A 12322-nucleotide genomic window follows, 5' to 3' on the forward strand; every position below is an offset into this window, starting at 1 on the left:
GGACAGTCGAGTAAATAAACGTTTCCTGGAATGGCTTGACTGTTATCATGCTAAAAACTTTCCGCAAACTGGACCGCTAATAAGAGAGAAAGCGAGTTCCATAACGCTAACTATGGGCATCGAAGACTTCGAAGCGTCCCGTGGCTGGCTTCAAAAGTTCGTTGCACGACATCAGCTGAGCAACGCTGTCTTGTGTGGTGATCGAGGGAGGTCAAGTTCGAGAGAAAGCCACCCGGTCTTTTACTCGTCTCATTTTGTAGCAAATAGTCCTAACTTTGTTGTATTTTGTCATGTACCTGTACTGTCATGCGCAGTTTTTGGGCAATATATTGTTGCACTTTGTTGCTTGTGTTGTCACACATGTATGTTGTTAATATACTTGGACGTTCATACAGGACATATACCACAGTTGTTTCACTGTTGTCATTAAAAAAAAAAAAAAAAGTATGGTAATACTTTAATGCTTCTGTTCTGTTGATGGACTGTCAACATATACAGTTTTTTATATGAACCGTATCTTGTGCTGACCCGGCCCACCTGTCAAATTTAGAAATCAATGTGGCCCCCAAGCCAAAAAGTTTGCCCACCCCTGGGTTAGCCCGTCCGCCTCACAGTGCAGAGGTGCAGGGTTCAATTCTAGCTCTGGCCTTCCTGTGTGGAGTTTTTATGTTCTCTTTGTGGCTTTTCTCCGGGTACTCCGGTTTCCTCCCACATTTCAAAAACATGCCTGGCAGGTTAATGGAACACTCCCAATTGTGCCTAGGTGTGATTATGGGCGCAAATGGTTGTTTGTTTATGTGTGCCCTGCGATTGGCTGGCAACCAATTCAGGGTGTACTCCGCCTGCTGCTTGAAGAAAGGTGGGACTAGCTAAAAAACTATGAATATATCTGAGTATTATTGTAAAACACAATACTTAATGTTTTACCAATACACCGGCTGCTTATTCGCTGCATTTTTTCCACAATTTCCCCACTTTCACAATTTTTTATAGTAATTTTGTAAATTGTTTTTGTGGTTAATGGTGTCTGCTATATTTGTATTAGTATTAACAGATTGATTAAGGAGTTGAATACCGTAAGCTGTTAATTATTAATTCATTAGTTTGTGTTATTAACTTACTGTTTTCACTGTTCTAGTTGTTTGACAGATTTTGTATGCAGCAATGGTTGTTTTAAAGTGGTTAAAAAAAAAGTGGAGTTATGTAATGGACGAAAGAATTCGAAACATGTCTGTTTGACGTGATTTATCAAATTCACAAAGCCATACTTTTTCATTCGGGCCAGCAGCTGTAGCAACATCTGCTGAATCTGGGCCACCTGTCTCACGGAGCCCCACTTCAAGTGGACGGTAACAGTGAAATGTGAAAGCAAGTTATTGCATCCACACCTTTTAAAGACAATCAAAAATGAAAGTGTTGTTTTTCAGTAGATGTACCACCCCTGTGCTCAGCTTCAGAGAAATCAGTTGTGTAGTGTTTGTATATTCCTGCCTCCTAACAGACAGCCGGATGAAGCAAGCAACATAATTTGTGATGTTTCCCCTCTGGCCAGGTAAAGCAGTCGGCAGCCTGAACCTCGGAAACTTCTTTGCCTCCCATAAGGGTTACAGTCGTCAGGGCTTTGACCAACTGAGTACTGAAGGCAGCGACCAGGAACGGAACGACGAGGGGAGCAGCGAGTCTGAGAACGAAGAGTACTCCGCTCGTCCCACACCACCTCCATCCTCCTCTTAGGAAGATTTGGAGCGCACCACAACCTTTTGCTTACATGGCCAGGGTATATTTCATGTCATTCATCATCATGTAACTGTTGTGTTAGATGCCTTATTGTTTATATATTTAAGTAGGGACTGTACATAAGTTTATTTGTTTTGTTGCTATAATTAAATCAAATTATTTAATCTTAATTTAACAAGCCCATGTTCCGAAAACAGCCTTGGATTTTCAACTTCTTTCCTAAAGTTGCATTTAATTTGAAGTTTTGTGCTCTTGTTGATTTAAGGTGAGACATTTTTGATGTTTACCAAAAGTTTTTCACATTGAATCATTTGACACAGTTAATATTTTATGGCGGCATTACAACCAGCATGAGTATTTAAAAATACAGGGCCGTAAATAAGATCACAGTTGGGTAAAAATAAAATGACATACAGTGGCGATTATCTCATCACTCTCTTACAGTACTTCCAAATGCCTTTAATGGTATTTCCAACCAAACTGTCGTTTTTTTTTTTTTTTTTTTTTTTTGTTTTTAATGTCCAAAGTGTGGTTCAGATGCCACAACAATAAAATTACAAGCATTTGTGCTGGTTGTTGTGCTTTTTCCATAAAGATGAAGACTGACAACAGAAAACTCCCATTTATAGCTGTTCATAATGGTTAACTTTTTTTTTTTTTTTAATTCATTCATTGCTCATTCTACTGAGTTTGTATTTAACATTCTACAGTTTTTGTGACTTTACACCAGAAAGCTTTTCCTGAGATTTGGACAAGTAAATGTTGGGATTCAAAGGAATCCATTTATATTGTAATTTAATGTCAGATTATATTAACAACAAACCTTTGTTTGTTGTTAATATAATCTGTTTGTCTGTTTGTTTGGATTCCTTCTACGCATAAATATCTTACATGTATTAAAAATTCCATGCCATTATATTTCATTTGTCGTCGATGGTTTGACTCGGCCACATTTGGATTAAAATTTTGTGCCTTTTCATCTTTTGCCTTTTGTCATCGTCTGCCATTATAAAGTGTACCATAGGAGGTAAACTGCTGCTGCTATTATAGCTTGTACTCTTGTACTGATTCTTCTTCCTTCACCGTCAGTCAAAAAAATGATATATTTACACATTCATGTTTTGTTTTGTGGGAATGTAAATGGTCAATCAGACTCTGGTAAACAGCCAAGTCCATAGCACTGTGTCCATGCTTATCTTACGCTCATTTCAATTATTTACTAATTAGACCATTGGTCCATTCACTATACCACTTATCCTCACTATTAATGGCCGTGAATGAGCTGGAGCCTATTCCAGTTGACTTGGAGCGAGGTACACCCTGAACTGTGTGGGTTTTCTCCGGGTACTCCGGTTTCCTCCCACATTCCTAAAAAATATTCATGGTAGGTTAATGGAACACTCTAAATTGTCCCTAGGTATGATTGTGAGCGCAAATGGTTGTTCGAGTGCCCTGCGATTGATTGGCTGGCAACCAGTTCAGGGTGTGCCCTACCTCCTGCCCAAATCGGCTCCAGCACTTTCGCGACCCTCATGAGGATAAGTAGCTCAGATAGTGTATGCGTAGACTTGTATGTTTGGAAATATGTATGAAATGAAACGGGTAACTGGTTGAAGAATGAATGGAAACTAAAATATATGCCCACGAAAGTTGGGCATTTCATTTGAATGTTGAATATATTTCAATGCATTGGCATGACATTCAAGGTGAGACTGTGCATTAGGTGTGACACACACACACACACACACACACACACACACACACGCGCGCGCGCGCGCGCACCACTAAAGGGTGGTTGTTTTCCTTGTGTTCCACTTGCTTGATCTTTCATTTCCTTTCACCAAATACGTGTCTGTTTATCTGCTTGATTTGTCCCTCGAATGATTAATGTACTAAAAGCATGCCATAGAAATAGGATGTTGCAGTCACACGTGAATTGATATTTATTGTGACAATTTTGCTGCAAAGGTACTATTTTAGTAACAATGTTATTTGTGTAATAAAGTGTTTGCAACGCATTCTGGTATCCTTTGGATGTCCAGTTTTTTTTTTAATGCACAACAGTCTTTTACAGTCATTGTTTTACTGTTTTGTGCTTTCTACTTTCTTCGTTATTAATTTATTGTTGTATATATGATATTTACTCCATGTACATACAGCACTTTGTATACAGCGATGGCTGTTTTAAAGTGCTTTTATAAATACAGTTGAGTTTAGAATTGTTACTAAATCTAGCCATCCATCCATGAGCAAAACAAACAAAAACATTGGCTGCTTTAATATACCCCACCTGTGGAGACTGTCATGAGTCCGTGATGGTCGTGGACCCAAAAAGCAGGGCGGCAGGAGAAGCAGGGTGTATGTACTGAACCCATTTTATTAAAACCCCTAGACGAGCATGCTGAACAAGCTAAATCAGTAACAGAATCCTGTGGAAAACCCCCAAAACTCAAAGCAACAAACAAATAAAAACCCATGACAGTCAGGCAACGATCCGCCCCCGAGTGGTCGGCGTGGCAGTCCTTTTGAAAGAAAAGAACTAATTACCAACAGGTGTGACGCAGTAGGAGAAGCCCTCTACTGCCATCTGTTGGTCACAAACAAAACAATAATGAGACCAGAGACAAGTTGAAATGCAACTTCAACATGCCCACCTTCGGAAGAGAAATACGAACAAATGAGACGACTTGATATTTTGAACTGAAGGTATACTTAACAATTTACATGATGTAAAGGCTCGGGTAAAGTCAGTCAGTTGCAACTATGTGGCAAAACCGTATGGCATATACACTCGGCGTTCTTTAGGGAGAGTCACCAATATGGTATTTGTAGGCACTCAGGAGCCCCCAGTTTGAGGCACATTGTTATTTCCAAGGAACGTTGTAGAAGTAATCCATTGAAAGTGTAAACATTTTAGAATTTAGAGCTTCAATGTGTGATCACAATGCCTCCTTTCCTGCCTGCAACTCGAGCAGTTTTCTTTGTTTCTCCAATGTGGCAAATGATTGTTTGCAAAAAAGGACAAAAGTTAGCTATGGAAGAACTGCAAGATGTATCAACTACTTAACGGGCCTTAAGGAGTTCATCAGCGGCTGCCACTGAACTAGTTCCTTGACATGGACATTTGTGCTTGTCAATCACAAGAATTATGTGAATGCTGCTTTTTGTGGGTCGCTGAGCAAGAAAGTAAGGCAGGGTGATGCTTTAGGTGATGTCATCAAGATGCATTGTTATAGAACAGTACATTTTAAGAAACATTACTACAAGCATGTAAATTGTGCATATATTTGTGGATGTGAAAATTGCCCAAAAAAACCCCACGTGTGTTTGTGTAAATAATTTTGAGACAAATCTCGAAAAGGAGGAACGGGAAAAAGTGAAAATGAAAGTACAGCAAGCTTTGGCAGTGAGTATAACAACTGACATGTGGACCTCGATGAACATGGAGGCTTACTTGGCACTTACCTGTCACTACATTAATGCGAATATGTAGTTGTGTTGGCAGTACAATACTTTCCACAGAAACACACTGCTGACAATTTGGTCCAGGTCAAAAGTGACATGATGGAGGACTGGGCCATAACCAACAAGTAAAGTGTCTTGGGAGTGACGCAGCACCAAACATGATCGCATCAACTAGACACCTCCAAATTCACCACTCAAATTGCATTGCACACAGTCTTAATTTATTAGTTAGAAAATCATGTGATCAGGTCCCTGCGCTTACAGACATCAGAAACAAAGCTTGGCACATTGTCACATATTTCCATTCAAGCACTACAGCCAAGGAGAAGCTCGCTCAGGTGCAGCAACAGATGTGACGGCCAAGTCTTGAAACGCATCAACGAGGTGCCAACACGCTGGAACAGTACTTATGAAATGCTGTCGAGGCTGCATGATGAGAGGGAACCAGTGTGGGTATCTTTCAACTAGACACCTCCAAATTCACCACTCAAATTGCATTGCACACAGTCTTAATTTATTAGTTAGAAAATCATGTGATCAGGTCCCTGCGCTTACAGACATCAGAAACAAAGCTTGGCACATTGTCACATATTTCCATTCAAGCACTACAGCCAAGGAGAAGCTCGCTCAGGTGCAGCAACAGATGTGACGGCCAAGTCTTGAAACGCATCAACGAGGTGCCAACACGCTGGAACAGTACTTATGAAATGCTGTCGAGGCTGCATGATGAGAGGGAACCAGTGTGGGTATCTTTGGCCTCCTTAAAGATAGATTTGACTCCACTGACAGCTGATGAGTTCACCATCATAAGAGAAGTACTATTGGTGCTTTCTCCATTCCATCAAGCTACAGGGGAGTTGTTTGAAGAGCGGCGAGTGTCTGGTTCAAAGGTCATCCCGATGATGAAAATGCTTTAACATGCACTTGAGCGTCATGCTTCAACCTTGCACACAAGGCTGCCATACAACTCCACGAACACCTGAAGCGTCGAGACACTGCTTCCAGTCTGGAGTCTATTAGTGTGTTAACCTTAGCAACACTTCTAGACCCCAGATTCAAATCACTTTGATTCCGCAGTTCCCTCAGGTGCACGGAGGCCATATCCAGACTACGGTCTGACTGCGTGCGTGTCATCAGGCACACAATCGAGGCCCAGCCCGAACCATCATCGCAGCCCTCTGCAACTACATCAGGCATGTTACTCATCATTATTGGTTTGTTTTTGGAAATTGTTCTAAATGCCAATTTTGTTGGGTTTTGTTTTTTAGATGACCTGTGGCAGCATTTGGAGGATTGGGGGGGGAGAGACTGGGAAGACGGCTTTGTTGTGCAAGAAACACAACAGACTCAAATTCAAAACACTGGAGCAACTTATTTTTCTGAAAGATTTTTGAAGACAAAGCCCACAAGCATCCTCATTCACATAATTTCCACATTATTCAAACATAATGAATCAAACAATATGAATGCATAGATGTCAATGATATTGGATACACTTCGTCATCAAATCAGTCAGTTCAGTCTGTCAAGTGGGTTGCCTGCAGGGATTCTGAAGGTCCAGCAGGTGTCAGTGGTCAGCAACATAGTATCAACACAGTGTGTCATTGTGTCGACACGCTTCATGACGCCTCATGGACCCATCACTAACTGAAACTTAAAGTTCACGGGAGAACACAAAGAATCCACAGGGAGAGAAAATATCCACGATGGAAGCAAAAACTTCACAAGATGTCTACCAGGGCTTGCTGCAGGTGGTTACGGCTTGAATTTGCGCCAAGGACTGATTCGGTAGCCAACTTATCCCAGCCCAAATGAGCTGATGAGCTACAGGTGGGTGATTAGTGGGCGAGCTTCAGGTGTGAGGTGCAAAGTGCCCTGGCTGAGAAGGTTATCCGGCCCCGACCTAACATTGGATACGTTACAAAATGTTTTACCTAAAAGTACATGAATGGACCCCCGGCAGTACCTTTTTTTCTGACTGCGTAAGTAAACGTAACGAAGGTTGAAAATAAAGGTAATCAAGTATTTCAACACGTGTCCTAAAGCATCTTGTTTTAAATGTAAGCAGTGTATCAGTGTATATTCTATGCAGTAAATGATACAAGCAAGAAAATCCTCAAATTCATAAAAAGTCAAGAATTTTCTTGATGCCAGTAGTCACATTAGCAAGTGGGTAACGGAGGCCATTGAATGAATATGTTTCACACTTGCGTTGCTGGTTGCCGTATCTCTGGAGATTAGACATAGTAAGCTGCTTTACGTTTGAGAATAGCAACAATAAGAAGTAGAGCAGTCTGCAACAACACAGTCAACGTGGCCAACATGCGCAGGAGCTGGAGTTGTTAACTTCAAACAGACCGTTTTCATCAATATTTGCCATTCCAAGGTCAGTCTGTTGTTTTCTGTTATTGTCATTTCTAACTAGTACTAACAGTACAGTATAAGGTTCTTCGGGTACCAAGTTGCATTTTGCCCATTTTGTGGTCTGCTGGCTGTACAGTAGTTTTGTAATTAGCATTATGATATATATATATATATATATATAACTGGGGGGGTTCTGTTAAATGTAATTAAAATTATATGATAAATTATCACTGCTGTCATAAATATCACAACACTGATACCAAGTGTGTTAGCCCCATTTAACAAGCCAGCATGATTCTGCTGTGAAAAGTCTGTAATTGATTAGATTAGTAAATTGGTTAGACTAGTACAGAAATGTCCAAACTATGGCTTGGGGGCCATTTGCAGCCCGTCATTTCTCAATGGTCCGTGGCATGTATTAAAAGTGGCATTTGACACGACCCGCAAGGCTAGTTAGAAAAAAAAGAGGGTGGAGGTGGGCATAGTGAGAAAGTGGGGTGTGGAAAAAAAATAGGTGCCACTCCTACTAATAAATGGATTCCCATTCTGACCACTTTTCCTAGATATGCAAAGATGCAAATGAACGACTGATTTTTCAAACAAAATAAAAACACAATTTCTCTTCAAAACATTGATGAATAAAGATAATGCCATTTTAAAAGCATAAATTGTTTCTACCGCATTCTGCCACGTCAAGGTCCAATTCATGAACCTGTCACATTAATCATTCTCACGTGACTGTTTTAAAAATGGTCCGCTTACTACAGTTTGCTCTTGTTTTGGTTCTGAATGTGGAGATGGGCTTCGGCGACTGTTCAGTGCAGGGGTGAATCAAGTCGAGTGAGATACAGGGCCATTGGCCACCCTAAAATCCTGACGAATTCTAAACAATTTGCCTGATAACAGAAAGCTGCCATTTAACAGTTTTCCACAGTAACTAGAAAATATTAACAATACGTCATTGGTCACTTGACTGATTTTAGTGTGTTTAATGAATTAAAGTTGAAGAATATTAAAATGTCCCTTGCATTCTTGCATATTAATGAATGTGTCCTTCAAATGGACACCCCTGGACTAGTACTTGAAACAAGTCCTATTGGCACCCCCCCCCCCATTAAAAAAAAACATTTTCACAGTGCACCAGACTGCCCCTAAACGCCAGCATTTTGCTCCTAAAATTTGAGACAGCGCAAGTACAGTTTTCACCTAGCCGCACTTTAGCGACCAGTAAATTTGTTGATTTAAAAAATATTGATATATTCGTGACTATTTTGTGTTACTGTCAAACTTCTATTCTACATTTCACCCTATTTATCAGAAATAGAGTGGAAAATTAGCGTAGTGAATATTTCTTTTGCACTTTGACTTAGTGTGCGCCCCTAAATGTTCTACTTCCGCTCCAGAATTTTTAGGTTGGGAGCACGTGGGCCACTGTGCATCTAATTTAAAAAGAAGGGGAAAAAATGAGTCTGGAGCCCTGGATTTTCATATAATACAATTTACGTTAGTTAAGGTGAGGCTGTTTTTGGAGTTAACCCTTTCATGCACCCTGTAACCTGATAACATGGTAAACTGTCCACTGCTGTCACCGCTGTCCCTGAAAGGGTTAAGATGAGCAAAAGGGGAAGGAGGAGATACAGCAGGCGGAGGAGGAGCTCCAGCAGCAGTAAACGTGAGTGATGTCATTAATCTTGTGCTGAGCAAAGTCACATTTTCCCACACCCGCAAGCTCAGTCTCAATATTTGGCCTTGGCCTCAACAAAAGATAAGATGAGAAAACTTCATTTGTCTCACAATGGATAAATTCCCAATTTACAGCAGCAAAGTTATGTAAGGGATGAACTGCCAAAGGATTTATAAGATTATTATGTCCAAATTCGGCAGGTTAAAGCTTCTGAAATTAATTATTCATTGCACTCACTTACAAAGCGCTTCACAGTGAGACCCAAACGATATATCAAGAGAGATGAGGCCCTTCAGCTGATCGTGGAATTCCAAAATATCATCACCACCACAAATTTAATTAAGAACATCAATGATGATCAGATTTCAGCCAGGCTAATTGAAATTCGACATTATATAGTATGACTTGATTACTCTCAGCGTGGGTTTTCTCCGGGTGCTCCATTTTCCTCCTACATTCCAATAACATGCGTGGCAGGTTAATGGAACATTCGAAATTGTCCCTAAGTGTGAGTGTGAGTACATGTGCAGTAAATCCATTGCAAATCCATTCATGATTTTTTTTTTCCAGAGAGTGTTACCAGCATACCATACATTTCATACAAACAGGACAAAAACAACAGTGTGGGCTATAAACATGATGTCCTTGAAAAGAGGGAGAAAGAATGCGTTGGGAAGGAAAAAGTTCCGTCAGCATCTGACGATGATGAAGAACATGACAAAGCACCGCCAAGGGAGAAAAGACAAAGACCAGGTCATCATGTAAGTTCGTTTCCAAACCAAAGTTCTTATACCACAACAACAGAACACGTAGAGAGAGCAGTGAAGATCGTGACGTCTGTGTCTGTCGATAACATGGAAGACACGCCCCCAAAGATCACATTCCGGCAGTCCCGTGAGCCTCTCAGTGAAAATCCTCCACATTCAGCTACACCACTGACCAACATCCTGAATATTAACTGCGCCAGACCACACATGAAGCTTGAAATTAAAGAAATCACTGAGCACAATACCGATGGCATCAACACCACTGTTATTGTTATAAATGAAAAGGAAGACAACACTGAGAGGTTTGGTAAGAACGAAGATGACCAGAGGCCAAATAATGAGCAACAATTCCAACACGTGACCGACGGCCAGAGTCAACACGCATCAAATTATATCCTCAGCATGACTGAAGACACAACAAAAAATAATTTAAAATCTGTAACAAGCAGCCCGGGCGACAGTCAACGCGCTGATCCTGATGAGCAAATTTCAAAATATCCGCCGTCACTGATGAACATCAAGTCTCAAAGAAAGAAGAGAAATTTTTGCAAAAGCTTCAGTACTGATGACTTCTGGGACGCTCCACCTCCTGAAACGTTTGCCGGCATGAAATGTAGGGATTTAGAAGCTCTGGTGAGTGATCTGGATTCCTGTCGGATCAGTTCCTGTGGCAAAGCTTATACACCACAAAAAGGATTTGACCAAGTACCAATGAACTGCGATGAAGAATCTGGACCCGCATTTTACGATGAAGTAAAGGAAAAGACATATGAGTTGTCAGAGTCAGACAAGTACAAGTCCACGTCCATGAGACCATTGCTCTCTACCAAGAGGTCTAGTTTTACCAAAGATTTTGTCAAATGCCAGAAAAGAAAATCCCGCGCCAGACACAACAGTGTTGCCACTGTAGAACACAAAGAACGCTTATTTCCACAAAGACGCCAGACATTTCCTAGCATATCAACGGATCCAAGTTTGAAGCAGGATCTTGTGTCCTATGAGTCTTCTTCCTCAGGAACTATCTCGCCTTGGTCCCAACTGAAAAGTTTGGGAATCCCAAACTTACAAAGAAAGCATTTCCACCGGATGCCTCTCTGCATGAGCTGCACTCATCATCCTGAGAATGCATTTACAGTCAGTGAACAACGTCAAGAGCAAAACAAGTACGGAGACCCTGATGATTTTGGTGAGAGAGCTTATCAAGGTGAGGTGACAGACAGTGGATTTGACCAAGAATTGGGAGAACTGGATTGCCACATTCCCGAGCCGAGTGTAGGCAGGTTTAGCTCAGGAGCACTAACCATCCAAGTGATTCCTCCATCCTGCAGTGGTTCAGAGGAACACGTTGTGCCGACCCGTCCAAAATCATCCGACCAGAACAGCGAAGGTGAAAATTCAATGGTCAAGGCAACAACCGGTTTGCTCAAGCAAAATTTCCTGATGGATTCCAAATTGGGATTCGGTACTTCTATGCAAGGGCCTAGTATGTCCACTTTGCAGTATTTGGATACCCCTTCACAAAGCACCTTGGATGATACTAAACGGAAAGCTTTGACAGAAAATGACAATCTGTCCCTGTCACTGAGAGTTGAGAAGACAAGAGATCCACAATTGGACGAAGGAAGCTGCTGTTCAGAAGCCTCTGCTAAGCCTTCAGCATCCTTTGTTGCCAATGAATTTTTCAACACAGACACGAAAATTCAAGAATTTCCCAATGAGAGTGAGAGACCAGACAAAAAGTCCATAACCAGATGTAAGTAAATAAAATGAATGATTTCAAGCGGGCGATTTGGGTAAATCGCTCTCTTGTTGATTGCTTGAATGCAATTCCAGGTTCACTGGAGACCAAAGAGCATCTGAGACTTCTTAGCCTGAAAGGTGAAGATAGCAGTACACCTGACTCCTGGGCCAGGAGGCGAAAACTCTTCAAGGACAGCAAAACGTGGAGCTCTGCTGGAGGAAGCTCATTTACCAGTGACATGACAGAGGAATCAGGTGTTTTTTTTTTTTTTTAAAGCAATCATCTCTGACTATAAAAGTACCCAAACAGTAACACTGGGCAAAAATATTTGCACACCACCAGAATAGGTTCTGCTTAGAATGACATTCCGGACTTGTTGCCCTCTTTTTTTTTTCCTTCTGTCCTGCCTGTCATGTTTTTTTTTTTTTTTGGTACACCGCTAACTTAGGCCACTGAACAATATTCCATTCCCCGTTTCTGTCACGATTTTGTTTTCATTTTAATTAGGTTTGGTTTTGTTTCATAGTTTACTATCACGGTTCTGTTCCGTTTGTGACCGACAGG

The 12322-nt window shown here is 41.1% G+C and overlaps 1 protein-coding gene across 4 annotated transcripts in view; it reads left to right on the plus strand.

Moving 5' to 3' along the window:
- Nucleotides 1-2160, plus strand: part of pam (peptidylglycine alpha-amidating monooxygenase) — a 39482-nt gene extending 37322 nt beyond the window's left edge. For all 4 annotated transcript variants that reach the window (XM_019894542.1, XM_019894568.1, XM_019894561.1 and 1 more), the window contains one exon: nt 1553-2160. In XM_019894542.1, coding sequence (XP_019750101.1) covers nt 1553-1734 — 182 coding nt within the window. In that variant the 3' untranslated portion in view covers nt 1735-2160. The remainder of the gene's footprint in view (nt 1-1552) is intronic.
- Nucleotides 2161-12322: the final 10162 nt, after the last annotated feature.

The sequence above is a fragment of the Hippocampus comes genome, unplaced genomic scaffold (genome assembly GCF_001891065.2).
Source record: "Hippocampus comes isolate QL1 unplaced genomic scaffold, H_comes_QL1_v1.1 scaffold123, whole genome shotgun sequence".
In the NCBI taxonomy this organism is placed as follows: domain Eukaryota; kingdom Metazoa; phylum Chordata; class Actinopteri; order Syngnathiformes; family Syngnathidae; genus Hippocampus; species Hippocampus comes.